The following is a 27094-nucleotide window of genomic DNA, read 5'->3' as shown; positions in this document are numbered from 1 at the left end:
GGGAAATATGTTCATATTTCTTTTAACCATGTGATGAATGGGAGGACAGCCATTTTTTTGGTGTTCTTTTTCCATCAGCCTTCTTGGCAGACTTGGATCTGATAGCTAAGCTGCTTATTGAACAACTAAAGGTTTTTAAGAAGGCAAAGCATCGTTAAAGGAGAGCCATCTAAGTAGCCCTGTTTAGCTCATGGTTTCCTTTTGCCTGTAGAGGGAAGTTTTTTAAGAAATGTTCTTCATGCCTTAATCCTTCTCTTTGTTTCCCCCTCCCCAGTCTATTGGGCCATTTCTGTTTCTGGCATTCAAACATGATCGGGTCACACCAGGGCTTCAGGAGTCTGCATGTCATTTGGCTGGTGAAACATGACTGTCTGACTGTCCCAAGCTGGCTGGAAGTGCATAAAGGGGTAGAGGAAGGAGTTGAGCAGGGGATTGCTCCCTGTGGCGTAGGTGGTGTGCTGTAACACGTTTGTATGTACAAACCCATGCAGTATTTTTCACCAAAAGCATAGAAACCTAAAATAGATACAAAACCGCCCAGGAAAGCACAAAACCTCCTGCAAGCCAACTTCCAGAAGCATTTTCAGCCAGCATTTAGGATGGTAATGGTGCTTCACACCTCACAGATCCTTCAGTGTTTGTCTTTGCATGAGGAGTCTCTGTTTTGACTGAAGCTGGATTGTCTGTTACACTCTTGTCACTGTTCAAGCACCATTTACTTAAAATGGAGTGGCGAGCCCTCAGAAAATTATGTGCTGTTCAACTACCTAATTTGACCATAAATGCATTTGTTACAAAGTCACAAAGGGTTCATATAACTCCTTATTCCCAACATACCAGCATTGTGGCTTTGAAGTCAATGACTATATGAAGTAGTCTTGAGTGGCTTCCTCACATCCGTTCCTCACACCTGCCAAAGGTAGGACCAGCAGTCCTCATGCTACTTTAATCATGTCCCATTTTGTTGCAGTATTACGTATGTGCCAGCAGAAAATTTAGACGAGTACAGGGCCAGTTTGGGACAACAGACAGAGGGAGCTGTGCCACTTGAACTTTTTCCTTCACATACTGTCAGGTGAGTCAAAAGACTTACTTTTTTCTCCTGTGGGGCTCTCTGATGTAACTCTTTCCATACACTTGGCACAGTTCAGGAAGATAACTTTTATTTTAGAAGAGCTGAAAGATGGATGATTTTCTTCAGACCAGCAGCCATGACACTAAAAAGCTGTTCAGAGTACAATTTTTGCTTTGGCTAGCAAGTTTTTCCAACATTTTTACAAGGCTGTTTTATAGGTGTTTGATCTACCCAAAAAGGAGATTGAATACTGCCTCATCCTAAACTTCCCTTAAATACCATGCAATTTAATTTATGTATCGCCACAAATAGTGCTTCCAACATGAGAATTTGGCATTGGTGGTCTTTCCAGAATGTATACTGGAAAGAATGAATTGTGCTGTCATTTTCTCTGAGTTTCAAACATTCATTACAGTTACAGGCCAAAATATTCAAAGTGACAAATAATTTTTGTTTTCTTGAAATTAATCTCCAAAAGCAATAACTTTTTGAACACTGCTGTTGTAATTTCTTCCATTTTGGAAACAATAAGTAATTACCTTCAGCTTTGATTTGGTTCTAGTTCCAAAATGCAGAGTCTTTTATTCTGTCGTTGTTGCTTGATAGCAACTTAATTGTGGAGACAAGTGGACAGGGAATCCCCAAACACAATATGTATTCTAACAGACATCTGAAAAAGAAGTTCCTTACACGAATCCTGTGTACAAATTCTAATGCTGGCAAGGTGATCCAATACGTGAAATTTTGCAGTGAAATCCAGGGATTATGTGGGTTCTTCAATAATGAATTGCATGTTCCTGTTCATCAGCAGGGAACTCCCAGAGCTTCCAGAACGTGAAGAGGGGGAGGGAGAAGAAAGTGAACTTCAAAATGCAGCTTTCAGTAACTGGAACCAGCCCAGAAAGTAAGTGCAGATCTAGTTGCACAGTATAAAATCTCATCTGAAATTCAAAAATTTTGAAACCGGTAATATATTTTAAGAGAAATAAGAAAACTACAGAATTGCTGCACTTACGTATATTATGCATTGCTGGAGTAATTCACTGTTGGTTTTTACTGCCATTGGGCTAAATCCCTGCAATCTAGCAGTTTCTTCGTTGCTTTAGTAATTTATCTTTGTAGACTGACTCTCTGGGAGTCAGCAAGAAGAGATGAAGAGAAGGATTCAAAGTTTTGATTAGAATCCAAAATAAAGTGAACAACAGTAGACACAATTACAGACCTTCTGAACAATTCAGTAGATAACTCCCACTGAAAGACAAAACTTTCCAAGGGGGAGTTATTTCTGAATGTTTTTAAACCATTGTGCAAATCAAGGTGTATTCAGTGTGCAGCACTGTCATAATCACAACAGATTTTCATTTACTTTGGTCCTTGTTTTGTCATAACAGGGTTGAACTCTGGAGAGAGCCTAGCAAGTCACTGGGGATCAGCATTGTTGGAGGACGAGGAATGGGGAGCCGCCTGAGTAATGGAGAAGTGATGAGAGGGATCTTTATCAAGCACATCCTGGAAGACAGCCCAGCCGGCAAAAATGGAACGCTGAAAACTGGAGATCGGATTGTGGAGGTACTAGCCGAGTGCCTTTTGCTTGCAATACCCCCAGCATCTCAGGAGCTGCTGAGATGGATGTGTGGTTCTGGGCTGACAGCTGTGTAACTGCTCCAGCTGGCACCACTTGAGCCATACAGAGTGTAGTACCATCTGCTGATGTTTGTGTGCGGACAGCTTTAAGTTGAATATACAACCTAAAGCATTGATGACTGACTGTGTGAGCAGGGGTCTACAAAGCCAGTAGTTCTACCTGCCTGTTTTAAAGCCAGCATGTATAGGAAAAAGCTTAAGTTTGGAGAAGCTAAAAGCTTTTACCTTTGCATATTGGATAGCCACAGAAATGGCCAGTGAATAGCAAATCATGCAAATAAATGCCAAGCTTATTTCCCTCTTAAATCTTGCACAAGAATGATGTGATCTGGTTATCTTGTGCAGGAATTAAGGGAGACACATTTTTTTTCCTGCTGACATGAAGAAAGCTCTATTTGATACAAAAGAAGTTCAGAGCATTGTGCCCATGCCTGAGGATAGGGTAGCCAGTGGTGTTACAGGGAAGAATTTACCTAGATTTCTCTTCTGCTTAGCCAATCCTGTGCTCACGCAGCCACTTCTGCTTTCTCACTTAAAGATACTGAAGAATGAACATTCTGAAAGGAATGTGTCTTTCTTGTGATGATGATCAGTAAGTCAGACATTATCCCGTCTCCAGTGTCAGGCCATTAGGAACTGCACTCCTCTTCACCCTGCTGGATGTCCTTAGCTGACTGTCCATCAGTAAGAACGTAACAGGCAGGGTGATGGTGATGCTTCCCCTGGATCATACTGGGCTTGCTTTACATGGTGATACTTAAACTGCAGTTTACCATCTGCTACAAGATCCATATAAAGGATCTTGAATTAATACCTTAATATAGGTAGCACTTTCTACAACAGGATTGAAGAGTTTCCAGTGTATAACAAGTTGGGAGGTGGAATTTTGCTTGATGGCCACAAAGTTAAAAAACATTCATTGTATCTGAATACCTGGATTTTTATGAATGCAGCAATTGTCTCTGACAATGATGCTTGCAGAAGTTGAAATGGGTGAGTGAAATAAAGTAATTAATGTTGTGTTAATGTGATTGTTTCTGAATGGATTATTTCAGTTTCTTAAGTTGTGGCATATCTAGGCTTTTCTCTCTACTAGTGTATACAGTATTTCAGACATGGGGAGTCGCAGAGCCTTAGTGTTATTGTTCAGTTCCTCATAGGTATAGAATTTTCTCTCTCAGATTGTTTTCGTTCTATATTTACATTGGATGGTTAAGTTTAGGGTAGAGTTAGACAGTTAAAAAGGTAGGGGTAATCCTCATTATATAACTTCGTGTGCAAGAATTGCCACTAACAAATAACCTTTCTGTGTTAGCTTCTAGCTTTTATTGTGGTCATTGTGAGAATGCTTTACTGATGCTAACCTCACCATAACATGGTTCTTACTTGGATCGCAAGACAAACCATTTTACACACCAATACATACGAAAGCATGAAGAAAAGCAACCAGGCAAAAATTTGTCCTTAGCCATCCTTTGTAAATGCTTTCTTCTAGAAGAGAGAAAACTTTTCAGCTCTGATGTAAAAATTTAACTTCTGGGGAAAGCGTCTAGTAGCTAAAATTGGTCTAATCTTGCTTTAAAAAAAAAAAAGAAAAGAAAGGAAAAAAAAGTACACTGTACTGACATAATACCCCATAATGAAAGCCCCTCCAGCACCTACAAGGTTCAGTTTGTAAATCTCATAAAGTCCTGGGAGGTAGGTTATTCCGAGATAGGATTTACAGGAAGCGGTATTTGGCAAATGCTACCACTCTCTTCAGATTACCTTATCTCTTCTTATTATCATATCTCTTCTATTATATTGCCTGTGGGAAAACATATGGAGCCTGAACCAATAATGTTGAAAAACATGTTTTCAAACCTATGAGAGAATGTTTATTTGATGTCCTTTCAGTGCTCTTGGAAATCTCAAACCTGTGTGTGAGGGACCTCAGGCCAAGTCAGTAGAAACCTTTCCACCAGTAACGGAGGTTTGGGCTTAGGTTTTAGTAAAAGTTCCCTAACCAAAACCCAAAGCTTACTCATGATTCTTGTAGCTTCTTGCCATGTTAAGATGAGGCCTTCCAATTACAGGTGGATGGAATTGACCTCAGAGATGCCAGCCACGAACAAGCTGTGGAAGCCATACGGAAGGCAGGCAATCCTGTAGTCTTTATGGTACAGAGCATTATAAGCAGACCAAGGGTAAGCATAAAGAATATGAAAAGAGATGTAATACATAGTAATAGATGAAACAAATGTTCAAGGTGTTGGTGTTTGGGAATGGGATATTTAATCCTGAAAGTTCCATCTCAGCTATTTTAGGAACAAAGATTTGATTTAAGTATTATTTCCATTTAGAATGAAATCGATTTGGATTTGGAATTACCCTCCAGCACGCCGTCCTCAAACTATTTTGAAAAGCCTCAAGAAAGATAATTTGTTGGGGGGCAGAGTAGGAGTCTTAAGTAAAACCAACTCTTAGAGATTGACAGCATGTCTGAGGAGCGCATGCAGAAACACAGCACTTGTTAAAAAATTCATTGGACATTAATGAAAGGACCTAGAAGTACGTGGAAGTTTTCCGTCACTAAGCTGCATGGACATTGCAGACAAAAGCTACTGAGGTTTAATATATGTTGCTTGCATCACTAGAAACTAAACTTCCTCATTGTAGAGTCTGTGTAAGCTGCATGTTTATTTACTAGTTGTCTCATAACTCTTGTTCCCCAGCCAGAGTCTCTTTATAGCCCTTCTTCAGCTTCTGCTCCCTGTGGGCAGAAAACTACTAACCCATTTTACCGTCAGTCATCTAAGGTAAAGTTGCATGAAAAAGCTCTATTGAATGTTGGTTATTCGTATTCAAGATACTAAAGTAAGGCTTTTGCATTTGCTATGATGTGAACAAAATTGCCACTGCTGAATGTTTAGGTCAATTTGGGATGGGAATGATGCCATTACTTTATCACAACTTACTTTTATTTAGAGAATGCTCCTTTGCTATTTTTAATTGTAGTTCTTTGTTCTCTTTAGTTTCCAATTATTAAGCTTGTTGATTATTTCTTGACTGTTTATTAACAAACCCTTGTTTCTCTGTAAGCAGAAACATTGCAAATGCTCTTACTGTACACATGCTTTGTGTTGTGATCTTTGTAAATGGCATTATATTTATTGTCTTCATCTTTTGAAACTTGCATCTGTACTTTATAATAAGATCTTCTAAGGGAATTTCCTGCCTTCATTCATGTGCAGTCACCCAGATAGCTAGCTGCCTGCACACAGTAGCTATATTTAATACGATAGGGCTGTGTATTTAGCAAGGTAGTTTCAAATGACTTGTTGCTAATGAGTCAGTTTCTTCCCTTTTGTTTTCTTCATTCAGGCTGCTGTAGTAGTTAAAGAGGTCCTAAGTGTACTCCAGAATAGCCCAAATAATGCAAATGGACTGTGAAAGGCTAGTTGATAGTTTTGCTAGCAAGCAGTTATCTATCAAATCTGTGTTTCCTGCTCTGGGTATTTCTGAGTAAGAATTAATCTATCACCATGGTTGTGGTCCCAGACAATTTGTAGGATTACAGCATTATGCTATAGGAAATGCTAGCTAGTTTCTGATGCCTTAGCATCCTGGACACATTAATAAAATGCTGAACACAAGTTAGTTGAAAAAAAGAAAAAAAACAAAGAAGGTAAAATAAATCCTGTTATTCTACATTTTATTTTGAAAAAAAAACAGTAAAAGGAAAAATACCCTTTATTTTAGCATTTGCTTTTCTTGTCCTAGGCTGTGCAAGAACATATGCTTCAGGCACGCTGGTTAAAACCTAACTGTTTAGGCAAACTCAAATGTTCCATATTTTATCACGGTAGTCAGTCCATATTAATACAATGCTGTTGCATGGATTAGAACTTGAGCTAGCAGTAGTATTTTAGGTGCTATGCCATCATGACAAAATACAAAAGGCAAGATTTTGAATTACGGTGGCTGATCTCTTATTTTCTCTTTTACTAGGATTTCACTGTTTATATACAAAATGTTTGTGATGCTTATTTTAGTTGCTTAAAATTTCATCAAGATACGATTTAAAACTTTATGCAGATGACAAATGTAATTGTTAAAGTGTAATAGGATCATTACACTGGCAAATTACTTTTCCCAAACTTCTCAAGACAGAATCAAATATGAACCGCATGTGTAAACAGAAAATCTTGTTGTACTGTAGGGAAACTGACTGTTGACTTTGAGTGACTCGCCAGTGAAGAAACCTTGTTCATGCACAGCTCTACTTTCTCATTACTGAAGATACTGTGGAACCAAGACATATGTTGTCTTACCAAATTACATTACATTTTGTTTTGCAAAATGATATTTGAGAATAAACGTTTAGGGATGCATTTTGTATTTTCAGGAGCATTTAAAAAACCAAAATGCTCTAAGAAAATTTTTAAACAGCAACGTATATCTGGATTAAATTACCGTGATATAAATGTATCAATTGATGCTGCAACCTTTCACATTCCTTTCCACTTATCATGCTGCTTATTTTCCAGCAGTGTTAAACTTACAGCCTTAAGACATTTAGGCAATTGCCAGATGGATACGCCTAGTGTAGAAATTACTGTTAAGTATACGTTGAACAGTATTTCCAGCATACTATGCAAAATGAGAGCTGTCCCCTCTTTATTAAACAGGTTCTGATCTCAAAATAGAGTGCAGTACAAAAATTGCGTAAGGAATATAAATGGTCAAATTACATCCTTTAATTTTGTCTAAATATGAAAACTCTTTTTGTGTTAAATAATAATAAAGAAGTACCTTGCATTGTTTAAGGAGAAGACCAGAGAATTTAGTTTCATTAAACTATAAATTCAGAAAATTATCAATGCATGCACACACAAAGTGATCTGTAAAAGTTATTACTAGATATTAAGTCTGTTTAGAGACGCCTAATATTACTAAACCTTCTCTTTGCGAAATACACAGTGTGTTACCACAAGAGGTAAATCAAATTATGAGAATTAATCTGTGGTTTTCAAAATATAACTAAACGTGCTGCATTATTACAAAGATTTGTGTTTATTCTAATCCAGAAATCCGCAGTTTTATAATTAACTGTGTAAGAGTATCCCAAATGCTGAGATGCTTAGACGAAATTGTACAAATAGCACAGCAAGTAAATTTTCTGTTGTTCATGCTGCTGAATTCTGCACTTTATGCACTTTGTGGGGTAGAACAGATATGAGGATCGGTGCTTTTCCTCTACGCTCTGCTAAACATAGCTGATGATACAAACATGGGACAAATACAGTTTTGCTTACCTTCCCATGTCTGTAGCAAAGTGCAGGAAGCGGACCTTGCTTGGTTAGCACAAACTGCTACATAAATATGTTTTGTTTCATGAGTCACAAAGGGTTAATTTAAAAATGTTTTTGCTTAGTTTCTATTATGTTTTCCTCTTAGAACCCTTCCCTGCCTTTCCCGCAGAACAGTCTTTTCTGTAGGCCAGCTGTCTTCAGCAGCACTAACCCATTTGCTGATTCTTCTCAGTTCAACACAAACAAGGTTGGATGATGACACACTGTCTGCTTTTGACTCACCAAACATTATATGTATGCTTCTTTGCCATTAGTGTCTCTCTGCATTTAAATTCTTTTATGCCAATTTGGGTAAAATATTGTGCTGATGAGAGTGGAAATTCTGTGTAGTGAATTAAAAAGACACAGACATGCGTGCACATAGAAAAGTTTTGAAGAAGTTAAAAAATGCCAGCTCCATTAATCATAACCACTAAATCTGATCTAATCAGAGCTGCCAAAGAGTAGGTTCTCAATTATAAAATCAGTCCCTGTGGTGTATGTTAAAATATCTGCCTGAGTGTAACTCTCTCATCAGCATGAGGTGTTTTGCTGCTATGAACTTCATTTTATGTGGTTAGGACTTTCCAGCTTTGATAGCTCTTTTTTCTTTTTGCATGAAAAAAAACATTGGCAGCTTTCATTTTATGATGCTGAAAATATTTTCCCTCTGCTTCTTGGAAGTTCTTTTAATACACCATGAAGATGATGCTGACATCTTTGGAAATATGAAAAAAGTTAGATTCTGTTTTTTGTGGTTAGTGCTTACTGCATGTTATTCATATTGGGAACAGAGTTAACCTCTAACACAATAATAAATAAAGGCTTAATTCTTATGTGCATGCATTTCTGATTTAATAAAATAATTTCTAACTACATCTTGGGAGTGATTGTGCCCTTTATCTATTTTCCTATGTTGTCAAATGTATCGAATGTACAACGAACATTTATGATATGATATGTGGTGTACAATTGCATGTGTGTTTTTGAAATCTCTTTGTGTTTGTTACAGTTCTGAGGAAAGGGAGTAGAAGCATAACATAAATGATGGCTTGTATTGTCTATATTTTCAAAAGTATTTCTGGAAAAAAATTGCACGTATTTTTAGAGAAAACCTAATGTTTTTGCAGTTTCTGCATAATTCCTTTTTTAACATTGAGGTAAGAATAGCCTCTTGTCATCTCTGTCCACTTCTGCTGAACTAAGGTTCATGTACAGTAAGAAACTTTGCTGAATCAGGGTCCTTAATAACCCCTTAAATACTTTTGTCCATTTATAAATGGAGTTAATGAAGTTGCTGTGGTTAGTAAAATGAATCCATAATTGAAAATTAGTTATTCATTAATAATGCTGTGTGTTGCCCAAGGTGCTGTAACATGTGGATTGCTGTTTTCTGTTACTGTAGGAGGTATCGAATCCAATTAGGGTTACCTTCCGTTGTTCCCCAACTAACCCTTTTGCTCCCACACCATTCAAGGTTTGTCTTGATTCCAGTGATTGGGTCCTACCGTATGTGTGCTGTACGTTTGTACATGGCCTGTGATACCTTCCAGAGTACTGCTTCTTCCTCTGCGTGTGCCTCCTTTGTTGAAAGTGATACTGCTCCAAACTTGCTGCCATTTTTAATGTTTGCTTGGCTGTGATCAGAGTGACCCTGGTAGCCAAATGGGTTCATGCACTGTCTGATGCTTTGCATTTTAAATGAAATACTGTGCTGTGGCACACTGAAAGTATTTCATGAGTTAAAGCATTTTAGGTTTTTTGTGTGTGGCCCGATTCAGGGAGCAAAAGTCTTATGTGTGTGTAAACAGCGGGGGCCAGCTTCTGCTGCTGGCGGTGCCTGCATGGCAGGCTGAGTTCTGGAGGCAGGACATGGTCCCCTCCACTCAAATGGCACTGTAACACCCTTTTTACCCTTCTTACAAAAGAGCCTTGCTTTTACTTTCGTTTCAGCATTTCCTTAAACATCAGACACGTTCAGGTTTATGTATGCGGGCACAGAGGTACAGAAAGAAGCATTTTTTTGTCAATCAGATTATGGTGGCTGCGGTTCATAAGTGCTAATCTGTCAGGATGTAGCCATACATCCACACCTTACATATCTTCCAGAGGTCCTTGACAGCAATTTTTTGTGCTTTTTTTTGGTCATGTTTTCTGTAATTTTGCAAAGTTCTTGGACACTGTCATTTACCAAGAGTTACCACTAAAGTGATATGTTAATTTTGGTTTTAAAACACAGAGACTACTGTAAGGTCTGCTGATCTGGTCTGCTCTCACACTGTATTTCCTCATTTTTTCAGTATGTTATGTAGCTTTCTAGGAAGCACTCTGAAAAATTAGTGTTTCTAGAACTACTCTCCCTTTCACGCCTCCTTGAGGTAGAGGTCTGTCACCAACTTTTCTCCGTGGTGGATACATGAATTTTTGATTATGAAAAATCACTTTGAATGTTACTAAGTAGTGTTTCCACCCTACTCTGATTCTGATGGGTAATAATGTCTTTGCTAGAATTTTGCTGCTTCAGTTGAGGTTTATGCCTGCCCTGTAACTACTAGCATGTTTTAGAGTGTAATTTGCATAAACTGTAAATAATTCCTACGTGAAGTTTAGTGACGCAAGGTATCATCTCAGCAGGATGGCATTGTCTTAGATTTGAAGCACAGATCAATGTGACTGATATAATGATACAAAAAATCAATGGCATTTATATGGCATTTTTTATACAAATGATTGGCTTGGGTGCCATATTAAAACTTCCCACACTTCTGACATTTAATGACTTCTTCGTTAACCTCCTAGAACAAGTTACTGAATGAAAGGAAAATCTTCAAGCAGAAGCAGAATGAGGGAACTGAAATAGGGCATTTGCGCTTTCTTTAAATCTTTCAAGTATACAGATAATGAAGGTAACTCATTTTCCCTGAGAGATGGGACCTTCCTTAAATCTCAGTATGACTAAATTGGTAACTTCCTAGTTTTTTTCAATACCTTCAATTTAAAGCAGATTGAAGTCTTCCAAGGTGTATGTTGTTATCCATTTCACTGTTGCCTCTGATGGAAGAAATTGTCTCAGTGTTTTTGGCACCCAGAGGCACCGAGATACTGTGTTCAAACTTTTGCTAATGGAGGTAATGAAAGCTGAAATGATGAGAACAGGGCTATGAAGCTAGGGCAACACCTGAAAATCCCAGTGTTGAAAAAATTCTTGGTTTTCATCTAAAATTTTTATTGTTTATATCAACAGCTGATCTGCCAAGTATAAAAGTCTCTTGGGCACGCACAAGCTTCAGAATGATGATATTCAGACACGAGTTTCTTGCCTACAGGTTTACTCTGAGCAAGCCAAAATGATATAAATTACAAACACTTAGCCAAATCCCTGATCAGGGTCCATATTTCTCGGGGAAACTAACTTGAGTGGAGGCTTGCCAGATTGTGGATTTGGGCATTTAACCATTATATTGCAGTAGTCGTGTGTTTATACGTTTAGCTTTTTGTGAATATGAGTAGACCTCATACATCAAGATCAAAAGTATTTTTCTCCTTTGTGATTTAATCTGTATCCTCCTTTATTTGATCTCCCCTGTGCAGTTTATAGGAAACCAGTAAATAAGACTGAAGAAGTCCAGTTACTGTGGATTTCTTCAGTTATCGTCTGTTTCATTTTGTTTTTAAATTGTCCTTTTTAACTTTCAGTTTATTAACTTTCAGTTAATATGCCAGTTACTTTCTTTTTTCTGGAGGCATTTTTGAAAGCACCAAGTTCTTTGTGTCCTTTCCCTTTCCTGCTATTTGGCTTCCAAAGCATATCATAGGAAGAAATTATATGCGGTGGCTTTTAAAAATAAAACGAAGTAGAAGTCTTTTACAAATACGGCATTAAAAAAAAAGTCACTTGAGTCTTCGTAAGAGACTTTTTCTGAAATGTGAAGTGGCACATAAAACTTTACTGAATTGGGCTTTTATTGTGAGTTCTGTTTGCTTCCGAATACATTTTGGAGTGATGTTATCTCTTACCTTGCCTGGTGTTCGTTTCTATCTTTGATCTCTTGCAGCCTTTCTGTGCCGTGTTACTCATTTAGAATTCCAGCTGCTTGGTATTTAAACTTCAAAGCCATAGCCATTGCCGTTTCAACATTTTTGTATACTAGTTTGCCTTACACAGAGTCTGCATCTGCTTAGCCACTGCATTTTTCTTATTCTCCACAGGCATTCAGTCAGTCCGATTTAGAGCCAGAAAAGACTTCGCTTTGTAACTTGCCTCTGCCCCCTCCTTCAGCATTTTCAGGAATGAGCTGTGATGTTGCACAGTCATCTTTTAGCAGAGTCCCAGAGGATGTGGAGAAGGAGGATGAGTTCGGTTACAGCTGGAGTAAGTTTATCCTTTGTGATAATGTTTGAAATATTCAGTGTTGAAATAGCACTGTAGCAGAAGATATGGGGGGTCCAGTTTGAACTACTTCATTCTCATGTGCCTCGTGGTTTGGTGTTAAGTGTTCCTGTCAGCTTTCAGCTGTGCTTGGTCAGATGCACATGGTGAAATATAAAACTAATTTGTTCTTCTTCACTGCACTGCAATCTCTGTTTTCCTCTGTGGTCCAGATTCACTGTTTCACATGTAGGACTACTTGAAGAATTTAAGGGTACTCTAGGTAACTGATGGCAGTGATTGATGTGATAGCTTCTGTTACCTGACAGTGTTACTGGAGGGAAGATTATTGCTTTTATGTGTGAAAAGTCTTTTTTTAAGAGAAGTTTTAAAGTTTTCTGAAGTTAGAAGGAAAACAAGGAACTAGAAATACTATTATAAATCACCTAAGACTTAGCTTAAAAGAAAGTGTGGTGTACACTTTAAAATTTTCTCATCCCGTTTGGGATTCTTATGTCAGATACTGCCCACTGGACACTGATCTTGAGTCTCTAGGTGACTTGTGAAACTTTCTAATGTAAATCCAACCTCTGCTGTCCACACTTCTACATTTAGAAAAGATCGTGCAACGCTATGGAAATCTACTGGGGGAGCTACACATGATTGAGCTGGAAAAAGGAAGGACAGGTCTGGGACTTAGCCTTGCTGGTAACAAAGACCGATCCAGGATGAGTGTCTTTATAGTGGGAATTGATCCAAATGGAGCAGCTGGCAAAGATGGCAGGTTACAGATTGCAGATGAATTACTGGAGGTGAGTTTTTGCAATTTATACTGAAACCTGAACATACTGACTTAAAATGCACTAAAATATTAGATTCTTGCTGCAATGTAGATGTTCTTCAATGGACTTTGAAATCCCCAAGTTATCCAAGTTGACATCATTGTGCTACCAGATTTTCTTTCTGGTGTATGCCAAATAGTCACAGCTGGGATTTTTTTTCCTGGTTATAGTAGTACTGAGTAAATGTGTGTGTGTATTTCAAATGGATAAAAATGGGGGATGACAGCAGTTTCTGGGTTACAGAGATGTATGGAAGGGCAATGCATTGCAGACCATGGAAAATATTGAAGTCCTTTAGTCCATCCATCTGTGGAGTGCTCCAGACTTTCTAATTACTTCTCTGTCTACTGGAAGTGTGATAATATCAGAATATTTTTAGGTTATGTAACATCTAAAATGGAAATTGAATTGGGGAAACAGGAACAGGTCCATTTGTATTGTGGACTTTTATCTCATGACACATTCGGGCTGTTTACTAGTGGCTTTGTGGAGGGACCCAACTGCTGAATGTGCAGCTAACATTCCCAGTATGTATATGAGCTTAAGGTATATTTTTGTATTACCGCAGTTCATTTGATGATACTTGCAGATGTATTCTCTGTTGTAGCTTTTCCCATTCTTTCTGATAACAGTAGGTAACATTATCCTCACAGAAATGCTTTGTGTAACTTCAAAACTATGTGGAGGTGTTTGAGGATGCACTGGGGAGATGGTAGAGGGAGGGAATGGTCAAACTGAACAAAACTTGAGGGAGAAGTTAGAGATTAAACTATGTAGGCTGGCAGTTGCAGGCTAGGAGAGAAACTAAGGGATTTGTGGCACTGTGGACGTAGTCTCATGGAGGGACCTGTTAGTTGCAGAGTCCGATGTCACCTGCTAGACGGTTCTCTTGAATCAGTTAAAATGTCTGTTTTTAAAACCCTGATATTGCAGATACTGAGTATCCTCAGAACACATTGAAACACATCTGACTGAGTCTGCTCTCATGTGATTCCTTGTTTACTGTCAACGCTGTAAACCTGCAAACTGATGCTGAGAGATTGTCTCAACCTCTTCTGAGAGGAGACACCTAAGCTTGTTCCTTATGTTCCCAAGTAGCTGTCCATCAGCTGTGGTGGGCTATGCCCCATCCCCCAGCCAACAGCCTGACCATGGTTCTTCACATGCCCATGGCAAACCCTGGAAGCAGGGCTGCATCTGGATTGTTACCTCCAGTGTAAATGATAGGGCTCAATATCCCTGTGACGATGCCTGGTGGACATAGCCTGCGTGGGAGCTGAGGGGTTGCTGTTATGCTCAGCCTTCAGTTCAGTGTCTTGCATCTGTTGCTCACTGTTCGCTGTTTCTCTGCTTCTCTGCTTCTATTAGTACTACCTCAGTGTGTGTTGCATTATTTTCCCTTTGTGTAGGTCCAAGCTGTCCTTTTCCAGTCATTTCCCCTGTCTTAGAGTGGACTTCTGCACTGCAGTTTTCCATTTCCAAGAACAAATGCAACTAATAAAATGTGAGCGAATAATGGCCTTATTCTGCAAATTCACGCTGATACCTCCAATCATATCTGAATCATAGGAGCTTCAAGGGGTTTCAGTGAGTCGACTCTGCCAAATGAAGATAATGATTGTCAGGTCAAATCTTGGGATTGTCAATGCATCAGTGTTCAGACTCCTGTGTATAAAGTGCCTGGCTCAGAGCTGAGTTTCAATAAGTAATAGCAATCTTGGTGCTAGACATAAGCAATTCATTTATTTGTTGTGGTTAGAATTTCCCATGGTCCTGCTTTATCACCACATCAGTCATGAGGTGTTCAATGGCAAGTGGAAATACATGATATGCCAAGTCAACCCAGTATAACTCAAAGAAAGACATTTTTAGCACTGTGACAGTGTTAGTCTGAAATCAAACTATAAGGAATTTTTTAGTGGAAGAAGAGAGTGAAAGCAGGACAGAACATGCTCTGTTATTTTAATACAATTTCTGCTTTAGCCAGTCATGTGGGATAGTGGATTTTTTTAAGGCTTGAAAATTAGTTTCAGAGAATTAAAATATTTTGAGAAATAATTGATACCTTGCTTTGTATAGATAAATGGGCAAATACTCTACGGAAGGACTCATCAGAATGCTTCCTCAATAATCAAATGTGCACCATCTAAAGTAAAAATAATCTTTATCAGGTAAGTTCTGGTTAAAGGTTTGGCTAAAAAAGGTTTATTTTTAATATGCTCAGGTTTTCCACAGTGTTTCTGTTTTAATTTTGGTAAGGTAGATGTGCTTTTGAACCCAGTTCTTAGTAGTTGTAAATATGTCTTGAGTTTTCTGTTTTGATACTCGCATTGTGAGTGCCAGAAATAAAGTAAAAGAAGGGGCTGGACTTAAACGTGTTCTAAGAAATATGGTACTGTATTACTACATTCCTACTACATTCTTAACTGAATCTATTGTAGAAATAAAGATGCAGTAAATCAGATGGCTGTTTGCCCTGCAAAATCAATAGAGGCTTCACAGTGTACTTTAGGGAGTCTTCAACATCAAGAGGTAAAGTAAATTTTTGTTTTTCTCATTTGACTGAGATACTAACATTGTTCTCGATAGAGGATTGCCCTGTCTGCTTAGCAAATAATACAAAAGAAAAAGAAATCCAAGGGAAAAACAAATGAGATTTTAATAAAGCTGCTAAATTTAGTACAGCTATGCTCAATTCTGTTTTACTTTATGTTCACCTAAACTGTGAAGTAAATCTAACATTTCATGTGAATAGGTTTATAGCAGTTTAAATGAATCCAGAAAAAGATCAGACCCACTTTAAATGTTTGTGTGCTACTTTATTTTGATGTAAAATGTTGAATATAGTTGCTCAGAGTTATGTTTTCATTTTCTATTAGATTGATATCAGTGCTGCAAACTCCAGTGCTTGTTCTGACTTCAGTTCACGTAAAAACATTCAGTATGTGGAACTTCCTAAGGTATGTGCTGAAAATTAAATTTACATCAGCCACATTTGTATTCACTAGATTGCTTTTTTATAATGGAGACCCTCTTATGGCAAACAAACTTTGTCCCTTGCTTACTGGAAGTCAGAATAGAGATTTCTAGAGGTCTTCTCTTCCTATTTGTGAATGGACCCCAAAGTTTTCCTGACATAATGACTGTCTTTGGCAACCTCATGAGTCTCTCTAACTTCACATAAATTTGCCAATTGCTCTGTGTCTCCGGAATAAGTCTCCTCTTGTCCTATTTGCAAAACTTTTGGTGCCAGCTGCTGGTGGTGCCTCAGGTAAAATCATTGCCTTAGTTGTTCAAAGTAGATGAATTAGCAGATTATAAGCACCAGATCCCCCAAACAACATGCATATTTAGTGGAAATTGTGCGGCTGGGAGAAAATGGCCAGGTGTTCTGTAACTATAAAGCTCCCAAAGGAGGGTGGAAAAATTGCCGCTCCTGCTTATTGACATGGAGAAGACAGTTGCATTCGGTGGACATAAGGATAGAGACTTGTGAACTGTTGGTAAGTTTTTCTCCTTGGAAGGCATCTAGCCTTCCATTATTAACCAGGAGAATATCTTACAGATGATGGTATCTGGATGATTTAATTCTAGGTCAAAGCATTAGGGAAATTTCACTTGCCACAAACATCTACTAATTTCATGGGAAAAGCATACATTTTTCCATCCTCTGTATTTTCCACTCCTGTGTTTATTTTTTTCTGTGGTTTCAAATAATGAATTTAACCTATATCATGAAGTTTTACTTACCTCAGTTCATAGTTTCCAAGTATTTTGTGTTTCTTACTTATATTTATGAATTTAAAAACTGAATCACAGTTGACCTTGTAAGTTTCAAAGGAGTGGTTCTGAATTTAGAAGTGTTTCAGATTTATCTTGGTAGCCAATGTAGTGTTTGTAGGTTGGCAAAATCTATTTCAGAAATAGATTAGTTTAAAACAAAAATATTGATGCATTGTGAAAACCCAAACTTTTGTTATGTCTGCAGGCCTCACTAGTCTTCAGTATTCTAACATTTTGATAAACACAGTACCTAACCATTTGCATTTTTCTGTTTGCCCCAGGATCAAGGAGGCTTGGGAATTGCCATTAGTGAAGAAGACACAATTAATGGAGTAGTTATTAAGAGCTTAACAGATCATGGTGCAGCAGCAAAGGTGTGAAAACTTTTAAAATCCAAGTAGGGAATGAAAAATGTTTTTTGGAGTAGCATCCAGAGCTCATATTTTTTATTCTGTGTTGTTTCCAGGATGGACGAATCAAAGTTGGAGATCAGATCCTGGCAGTGGATGATGAAATTGTTGTGGGATATCCAGTAGAAAAGGTGCTTCTGAAGTGTCAGGAATGATGCAGAAATCACACCACTTAAAGTAGGAGGTGCTTGTGTCTTAAACAAACCAGTGAGGTTTTCGTGACTATACTCTGACTTCATTTTCAAAGCTGGCTAAAGAACCAAAGATCCGCAGGCATTGTCTGGATAACGAAACTACTGCAGAATAAGCTAAAGCCTGAATTTAAAGCTCAGCTGCTATTTTACGTTAATGCACTACATGAATCGTCTATCTCTGTGCTACAAATGTGATTTTTTTTTTCCCCTGTGGTTCAGATCTGATGACTGAGAGGCATTTAGTTGTGGGATAAAAGCTATGAACTATTGCTCAATAATGACTCTTCATAGCTACTCCACTTTAAAAGTATAAGAACCAGTAAAATTAATACGTTTAAATTTACATGGGTGAGTTGCATCACTGGTAAATCAGGTCATGAACTGTGCTTATACACGCGGAGTGTCTGTAATAACGGCCTCATTATATTCCAAGCCTGGTATTTCAGCCCTTTGGAGAAAACTATCTCCATTCCTAAATAACAAGATTTATTTCTAACTTCTAGCTCTCCAAACTCAATTTGGGTTCTGTAATGAATCAAGGAGGGCTTTTTTCTAGCACCTGCCTTGCTACCAAGAAAAGTGATTTCTTTAGGTATGAGAAGATCACTTTCTGTTTGTTAAAGGGCAATTAGGAGGGCATCCATCTTACTCTTTGATGTGCTGCTATCTCTGAAGCAGTAAATGAGTAAAAGATAGTGAAGTTGTCTGCAGGGAAGTAGGTAGGCTTGGAAGAAGAGACAGAGAGATTGAGTAAGTAATTTCTGAAAATACTTCTGATTCTACTGAAAAGTAAAGTCTCGGCAGGATTTGATGTCTTTACTGTGAGATGGCAATTAATTTTGAAGGTTTTTCAGTATCCCCTTAAACTAGATTTTGCGTTACACCCTAGTGTCCTTCTCTCCTTCCCATAGTTCAGATAATATTTTCAGGTTTTCCTTCCAGCTGTGCGTCTGATTAAGGAGCTAGGATGGCAGTAGCATATTTATTTAAATCAATAGATGTTTTGGCTTTGACTTCTGTGGGATCAGAATTGGGCTCCACCCAAGCATTAAAAGACAATACCGGTTTTCTAATTTTTCTAATAATTGCTATAAACATAGGATTTTGTCCAGAGAAGCCATCAAAAGACTGCCAAATTCTTGTCTGGTATAGTTTGGCGAAGTTTCATGGAAGCTACTTGGTTAACATAAGCCAGGTCTGGCCCACACTTAACTCTATTGCTGTTTCTTATAAAAACCCATCAATATTTGTCCTTGTTCATTACCAAGAAAACCTGCAGGATTGTGACTTGTTGCTCCAGTTTGCAGAACAGTTCTTCTGCTTTATTTTTGTTTTACAACTGAACAGTCCAGTTACAGTCTTCACCAGCTTTTCTCTTTATCATTCAGTTTATTAGTCTCCTGAAGACATCCAAAACTATGGTGAGGCTTACAATCAACTCAGCAGAGACGGATAGCCTGACTGCAGCACCAGTCCCTTCCAGCACTGCCCCAGCAGAGAGGAGGAATATGCAGCCGCCAGCAACTGTCCCTTCTTCAAGCTCACCAGAACCAGAAGCAGTCAAAAGTAGCGTTCTCCTTGTGTGTCTATCTTCACTGGGGTTGTGACATAAAAATGAAGATCCAGCTTGTAAACAAGTTTTCTCTTTTTCTATGCACTCAGCTGTCTTCTGAGTTACACTTTCTAGTACTTATGGATTACAGATCCATCTAAATAAAGCAGTGAGGCTCCACACCAAAGAACTAACTCCTGCCTTCCCACTGGCCTGTTGTAGAGGCGGGAGGATGGAGGGATTTCCTCCTGCCTTCCAAAGGCTGTGCAGCAGGTGCCTCTGTCATGGTTGTCTAGAACTAAGTGGGAGGCATTCCTTTAAATGAGGGAGAAAAGTCATGGCATCTTTCCTAGAACAGGGAAATCATTGAGACTGTCTTGCCATTTATGACTAGCCACGTTTGACTCTCCCCCTTTAGAGTGGAGAGTCAAGGTGCTACTGATGGATGATGGTTATTGGTTAAGCAACACACTACTAAGAAGCTAATAATAACTTAATTGAGTAAAGCACACAACACAGTTAATTTATATGTACATCACTGCAAGTATTACTGAGTTGCATTTCTATTGCTTATTACTAGCAATATTATTGATACACAATTATACTGCTATAAAGAAGTCTTAAGAAACACACGGGAGACCTACTAGGTAGTAAGTCTGTTGTCTTCCCTTCTGCATTTAGTTTTGGGGTAAAATCTATTGCTTTGTCCAAGTCTATCCCTTCCATCTCCACCCTGCCACACCAAGTCTTAGGGATAAAGACCTGATGGAAATTTCAGCAGTGCTCCCTCCAGCATCCTGGGGATTTGTGATTGCAACTTGGCTTCACTACCATTTACAGGCATCCACAACCCAACTGGAAGATCTCCCTCATCTTGGTTCTCCACCTGATTTTATAATTTATTCCCCATCTTTTTTTTACCAAGCCCACCTTTTTGCTGCCCCTGCACCTTGTTTTCTCTGGACAGATTCCTTCCAAATAAACAACCCATCTACTTTTTCCCTATTGGTCTGATTTGTACTACATCTCTACCCAACTTCGGTGTTTCCAGCAGAGCTATGTAGGCAATTTTTGGTCCAATACTGATGCAGCTGTTTAGCTGAGGTCAACCTTGCATACCAAGACTCCCAGTTCTTCAGTTCATGTATTTCATGTACATTTTATGCCTTGTGGACAGAATTATTATACTTAAGCCTTGACTCCCCTACTTAGCTTGAACTAAGCATGAGCAGTTGCTCATCATACAAGCAAAGAATTTGCGTAACAGCAGTAGAGTAACCTGTTCTGTACTCACACGGAGCTTTACACTTAAAAAGTCTTAATTGCCCTTCTGGTTCCCTTCAGAGGACAAGCCTCTTAGTTTTGAGGCTTACTGCTTCTGCAGGACCTATTGGTCACACTATACCTATTTGTCTAACATAAATGAGTATTTCTGAATGGTCAAGTCCTCTGTTAGTTTCAGTGAAACTTCTTTTAATCAGTGCCCTTTTAAAGTGCCTCAAAAGGATTTAGATGCCTGTTTTTACTTTTTGGAAAAAACGTAATTTTGGTGTTTCTTTAAAGCATAGAGGACATCACTGATAGAGAGAGTCTGAACATCCCAGGCATTTTGATTGCTGATTCTTTCCTTTAGTTGCTACACAATATCCCCTTCTCTTCTAGTATTTTTAGCTTTTTTTTTTTTTCTTTGAAGGATACAGAACTAACTGCAATACTGAAGCAAAGATCCATTTGTGACATACAAGAGATACTGAATTTACAGATAAATTGCTACATAAGGATGCCATCCGTATATGTTTGCACTATGAGAATATACCTTTACACCACGAAATTTACTGCTTCCAAAGGTTGTGTCAGTGGCCAGTTAAAAAGTGGACTGGTGTAAAAAAGTTCTTTTTGAGGGCCACTAAATATAATGATGCATGTAAAACTTTTGACTTGACCATGGATTGCTGGACTTGTGAAATACAACTATATTTTATTCATACTTAACATTCTTTCTCATGGTACAGATCTGAGTCTGGGATGGAATATTTTGTTAGATGGACCTTGACTTGACCCATTGCAAAAGTACAGGGCTGACATGAAGTACTGTGTACTTCATTTATCTCTGATCTGCGTTGCATAGTTGCTGGTATAGAAGTTTAAATTAAATTCTGTCCTAAATAGAATCTGTTGCGTACAATAGTTTCTTTGGCTATCCAGACTGTAAGAGTGAATTTGATAGTACAAATACAGCATGTTGTGTGTGATATTTTATCAGTAAACTCAGAACTTTCATCCAGGTACTTAATAGTATAAAAACAGGACAACTGCAAGTAAAACTACAGGATAGTACTTGTCTGAGGAAAAGGGAGAGTTGGCAGCATCATTCTCTGTAGGTCAGCTGTTCAGCTGTTGCTGTAGAGCTGTCAATGAACTCTCAAAATGCTCTTTTAAAGTCACTTTTCTAATACTGAGCCCTCTTACTGTAACCAGGCTGTTTGATTGTTGTTTTAGATACAAGCAGGTCTTCAACTCCAGCCACGTTAGCTTCTGACCCAGCTACTTGTCCCATCATTCCTGGATGTGAAACAACCATTGATATTTCCAAAGGGAGGACTGGTCTTGGTCTGAGCATTGTTGGAGGAGCAGACACTTTGCTGGTTCGTTGGAAAAATATGTGTGTCACTCAAGTGAAATAACAATATTGAAGTTAAAATGTCTGATAGAAGATATTTTTTCTTCATTTGTTCCGGTAGCATTTATAGAAAGATACCAAAGATACCAGTGGGGGGACGGAAGGGAAAGAAAAAGAAAAAGGCACTTTTAAAATTGAAAGTATAAATGAACTTCTTAAATATTTTGGTAATTTGTTCATCATACATCTGACTGTTTTGTTTATCACTGATGAATTATAGTAAGAATTTTCAGTTGCTCTTGGTTCACAGTAGGGGCATGTTCTTTCAGCATGTAGTTTATTTTTGTTTTATTTATCCACAGGGAGCAATCATTATCCATGAAGTATATGAAGAAGGAGCAGCATCTAAAGATGGGAGACTGTGGGCTGGGGATCAGATATTAGAGGTGTGGTGGTTTTTTTGGTCACATTTATTGTCATTTGCTAGCTAGGCATCTTCTATTTGTCTGCTGGAAAGTCCTGCACACTTTATCATTGTATGCTTTCATTGCAGGTGAATGGGATTGACCTCAGGAATGCCACACACGATGAAGCAATAAATGTCCTCCGACAGACTCCCCAAAAAGTTCGCCTGACTGTGTACAGAGATGAGGCCCAGTACAAGGAGGAAGACATGTATGATGTACTCAATATAGAGCTCCAAAAGAAGCCTGGCAAAGGCCTTGGGCTGAGTATTGTTGGGAAAAGGTGTGAATGTACCTGGAGAGTCAATGTCTGGGACTTGCTGGGCATGCTCATGTTTCTGTTGGGGTCTAGTGCTCAGATCCTGTGGGCTTGAAAGTCGTACATGTCATTTTTGTGCCTAAGCTAATTGGCCATTCCTAGAGGAATTACCCCAACTTTACTCAACAGAAAAATGAGACAATGTTCATTGTGTTCCCAACAGCAAGCCATAAAAATGGCCCTTAAACAATACTGTAATGCAAAATCCATGTTTGTATTTGCAGAAATGATACGGGGGTGTTTGTGTCAGACATCGTCAAAGGAGGAATAGCAGATACAGATGGGAGATTAATGCAAGGAGACCAGATATTGACAGTGAATGGAGAAGATGTTCGAAATGCTAACCAGGAGGCTGTTGCAGCTTTGCTAAAGGTATTGGGGAAAAGAGAAGGTGGATAAAAGTGAAGAATTGAGATCCAGATTTTTTGAAGGCTTTAGTTTTATTCAGACTGAGTTCAGACTGTTATTCAGATGTCAGTGAGAATGAGCTGTGGATCCAAATTTAAGCTTCCTGAAGTCTAGAGCATTCAGATTTTGATACTTTGCCTGATGAAAATGGGAGTAGTGGTGGTGCAGAGTGCCATATGTTTATAGAGCAATAGAAGACCATTACCTAGAGCAACCTAAAACTTAACACTCTATTTTCTCCAACAAACTGGTAACTGATTAACTATCTCACAGTTTTAGAAAGATATGCAGAACTGATTTTAAATGATGGAGAATTCATCAGAGTAGTTGTGCCAAAAAGTGATTACTTTAACAGTTGATAATGTTCATCTTTTCTTTTTTTTCTGCGTATGTCTAGTGTCACCTTACATCCATTAAATGCATTTTCCAGTGACCAAGGCATATAGTATAAGAAATTTCTTTCTCACAAAGATAACTGAAGTAAACTCCTATCTGCAGCTCTTGGAACCAGAATTCCTGTTCTCAATAAATTTTGTGCTTCGGATGTCCTCCCCCTATTTCCAAATCAGAATGAAGTCAGATATATAACATTTCTTGTGGTCTGGCAGAAAGTCCAGCTGGTCAGCCAGCCTGTCTGTTTTCCATCCAGAGTTTTGAGACATTCCTGCTGCATGGTAAGGATTCCGTCGAGTCAGCATTTTCCAATGGAAAACCGGATTTTTTTTTGCACTGGAAAAAATTTAACAGCCACTACTCATAGCTGACTCTTGGATACATAGACACACAGTCATGCTTCTTTGCACTCAGATGTAAAGGTATATTTTTCCAGGTCTTGAACAGTTCCTTGAGCTTTTTTTTTTTTTTTTCTTCTTTTGGGGAGGTGGCGGCGGGGGTTAGAAAGGGGAGGTAGGAGCACTTTTTCTGTATTTTCAGCCTGTGCCCATAAGTGAGAATGCCAGAACTGGTCTGTGTTGTGGTAGTGAACCCGTTAATATACTCTTCTGGGGTAATAGTACTTTTCCGTTCTTACCTGATACTTTATTTTATCTGAGGACAGTGCGTTTCTTCTTCATATGCTGCACTTTTACATCTCCTCTAAATAAAATTGCCATTTTATGTGGAAAGTTTCTTTTATTTTGGCAAGCATTTTGGAGTAACTGACTGAAGATTCTTAGTTCCCACTTATCATTCGTATATTCATGTTTTAAATACTTCATCCCACTTAGTTGTACTTGTAATTAATTGTCCTAGCCCTGATAAACGAGGCTTTTAAAATACCTCAGATATATTATTGTTAATGATTCTGTTTTGTTCATGCAATATAAATGGAGTAAAGCATGATCACTCACGTATAGGCAGTCACCATTTTTAGTTCAGGTATCAGTTCTGTTTTCGTTCACGAGAGTAAGATCTAGGAGCGAATTGTCTTGAATTGCCTGAGATGTATTTTGCTAGAAAATTATTTATAATCTTTGGAAAATCCCAACGTATTTTAAGTAGCATGAGACCACTAGGATGTGTCGTCAGGCTGAGAATTCTGCCTGTTCTTGCAGTGTTTCTTTTTAAGTATCCCTAAAACATGTGAAAAGCTTATCATTTTTTCCCCTCATTTGACTTACGGATTTATCAAATGGGACATTAAAGGAAGAGAGAAAAAGCTGTAATAAAACTAAATGTGAATTGATTTATTCACAAGTTCAGTTGGAAAGTATTGCTTCTCGCTTTCACACATTATAACTTCTAAATCTCATTTGTGGGTTTGCATTTTATGTGAGGATGTGGTAATTTTAGATGCATAGATTACTTCCTCAGTTTTCCATTTTGGATAAGAGTTGTCTGTATGGTTTAATACGAGTCAGTTCATACAAGCAGGAGAGAATGATTTTGCCTAAGCCCTGATCAAGTCTTTCCCAGGACATAGAGAAAAGTCAACATTATTTAAAAGATAAAAAGCAATTTAGTAATAAATCTCTTTTAGTGTCACCCGTAAGAGAATAGCAACAGGATATGAGGTATGGAAATCGTGTTTGAATGGGTATGTCCTGTTGTTGGTTTTGATATATTGGTCTATTTCTTACTGTGAATTTTCTGACAAATACCTGAACCTCTCTTAGGGTAATGCAGCTAAAGCATGATAAATGAAGGCAAACTTATGTAGTATTAAGTTCTTTGGATACAGGAGTTCATACTAACAACTCCCATGGAACAAAGAAGAAAAAGCAAAATAGCAACAAAACTTTGAAATTTCTGTATGTGAATACGTTGCAGATAGGTGGTCTTCTTTTGACACTACTTGTGTTACTTCGGAAGTCCAGTTTTCTAAATGTTGTTTGTGATGATAACTTACCTATCTGTTTCCAAAATCAGCCTAATGTCTTGGTTTCTAAATATTTGATTGCAGGCTGAATTTTCTTCTGAGACATGCATTTTATGCAGACATGTAAATACTCAATAGTATAATTAAAAGCTTAAAGAGTAGTGGAAGGATCTTCCGATGTGCAAACAGTCCATATGACCCAGCTTCCTGTTGGGAGTCAGATGCAGAAAGGTCACTTAAACTATAGATGGATGTTTGGAAAAACATCCTGCCCAAAATTTCTTTAGTTACATTGGTATGGATCCAGAGTAACAGATAATTTCAAGAGTGGGAGAGAGATGACTACCTACCAGTTTGAATACCGTGTTCTCAGTCATATCAACAGAAATAATGATTAATACTTTGAGATGTGGTACTGTTTTTAGTGCTTATTGTGCAAATAGTCAATTTCACTATTCCTTGAAAAATGCCATCTTGAAAATATATGTTGACATTATAATTGAGAAACCAAAACTACTCCCTGTTAAGTGAAAGGTAACAGAATTAATCTTCCTGTGTAGTTTTCACACCTGTATTGTAATACTGGTTAATCCAAAAAGCACCCTGTGCAGTATTGAATACCATGGTGTACTTACTTCGTGTGGCTCTGATCCTGCCATGAGCTCTGTCTGCTCAGTGCTCATCGCAGGGTTGTTAGCCTGTTATTTTCCCCTCTGTCCATATTTTTTTCATCTTCCACCATCTAATAAGTGACTTAAATATTGTCACAGGCTTTAATGTTGTAGACAGAAGAGATGTGTTATAAATGACTGGTTCTTTAGTGTTCATTAGGTACGGTAAGACTAGAGGTCGGAAGAATAAAAGCTGGTCCATTCCACTCTGAGAGGAGAACATCCCAGAGCAGCCAGGTGTGTAACTGTAAAAGTGTTTAGTTTGGAAGAAATAAAATGTGGTTAAATAATGAAAGCAAATAAAAAGATTTGTGTTTATGATGACAATGATTTTCCACCTACCTGATCCAAGGTGAAGAAAAGTAGGAGTTTTTATGTACTTTGCAGCTTTTCGGTAACCATTTTATATGTTCACTTTAGCACATTGTATCTGTTAAAGACATGGTCCAGCCAAAAATGTGTTCCAGAAATGGCTTTGCTGTGTTGCCTCGTCTGGTTTTTATGGCTCCAGCCTGGGAAGCAGAGAGCTCTGATTCTCATCAATATCAGAAGAAGTTGGAGTGAACTTTAAACCTCTTTGTTACTTTAGGAGTGCTTGGTATGCAACGGAGTATTGTTTCTGTAAACGTAGTGAATTTCTTCACTCTGCATATTCTTACCATAATCTTGGTCATCAGAAGCAGGAAACCTGCACCCTTTCCATTAGGCTTCTCTCAAGTTTATTTATGTTATTGTTGGTCTAATGGTGGAGCATTACAAACTCACATCAGTTTCTGCATTTGAATGCATCCTTCATGTGATAGCAGCTCACATCGTGATTGTCTCCAGTAGGAGCTATGTTTCTGAGAGCTCACAAGTTACCTTAGAACTTTCTCTGGTTATAAACTGGGTATGTAGATCGTTAAGTACTGAAGATAAATAGTTTTAAGACAAATCATAATTAAACAGTTTCCAGTGAGCAGGGTAAGACTGTATAGGATTGAAATGTTAGGCTCTCTTCAAAATGGGTAGTGCCAAACAAGATGAATACATGCGGGCTCTGGATGGTCTTAATCTAAGTTCATAGAATCATAGAATCATTAAGGTTGGAAAA

The 27094-nt window shown here is 38.2% G+C and overlaps 1 protein-coding gene across 1 annotated transcript in view; it reads left to right on the top strand.

Annotated features, from left to right (window-relative positions):
* MPDZ (multiple PDZ domain crumbs cell polarity complex component) overlaps positions 1-27094 on the top strand; it is an 88948-nt gene that overhangs the window by 54548 nt on the left and 7306 nt on the right. The window contains exons 22-38 of the mRNA XM_019470766.1: positions 971-1075; positions 1884-1979; positions 2467-2644; positions 4795-4905; positions 12262-12424; positions 13037-13233; positions 15343-15434; positions 15705-15795; positions 16143-16223; positions 17328-17420; positions 17513-17587; positions 19039-19216; positions 21702-21847; positions 22185-22268; positions 22376-22569; positions 22830-22977; positions 26152-26238. Of these exons, the coding sequence (XP_019326311.1) occupies positions 971-1075; positions 1884-1979; positions 2467-2644; positions 4795-4905; positions 12262-12424; positions 13037-13233; positions 15343-15434; positions 15705-15795; positions 16143-16223; positions 17328-17420; positions 17513-17587; positions 19039-19216; positions 21702-21847; positions 22185-22268; positions 22376-22569; positions 22830-22977; positions 26152-26238 (2119 nt within the window). The remainder of the gene's footprint in view (positions 1-970; positions 1076-1883; positions 1980-2466; positions 2645-4794; positions 4906-12261; positions 12425-13036; positions 13234-15342; positions 15435-15704; positions 15796-16142; positions 16224-17327; positions 17421-17512; positions 17588-19038; positions 19217-21701; positions 21848-22184; positions 22269-22375; positions 22570-22829; positions 22978-26151; positions 26239-27094) is intronic.

This window comes from Aptenodytes forsteri, unplaced genomic scaffold (assembly GCF_000699145.1).
Source record: "Aptenodytes forsteri isolate BGI_AS27 unplaced genomic scaffold, ASM69914v1 Scaffold46, whole genome shotgun sequence".
In the NCBI taxonomy this organism is placed as follows: Eukaryota; Metazoa; Chordata; class Aves; order Sphenisciformes; family Spheniscidae; genus Aptenodytes; species Aptenodytes forsteri.
Note: the sequence above shows the minus strand (reverse complement) of the source record. Positions and strands in the feature narration are given on the sequence as shown.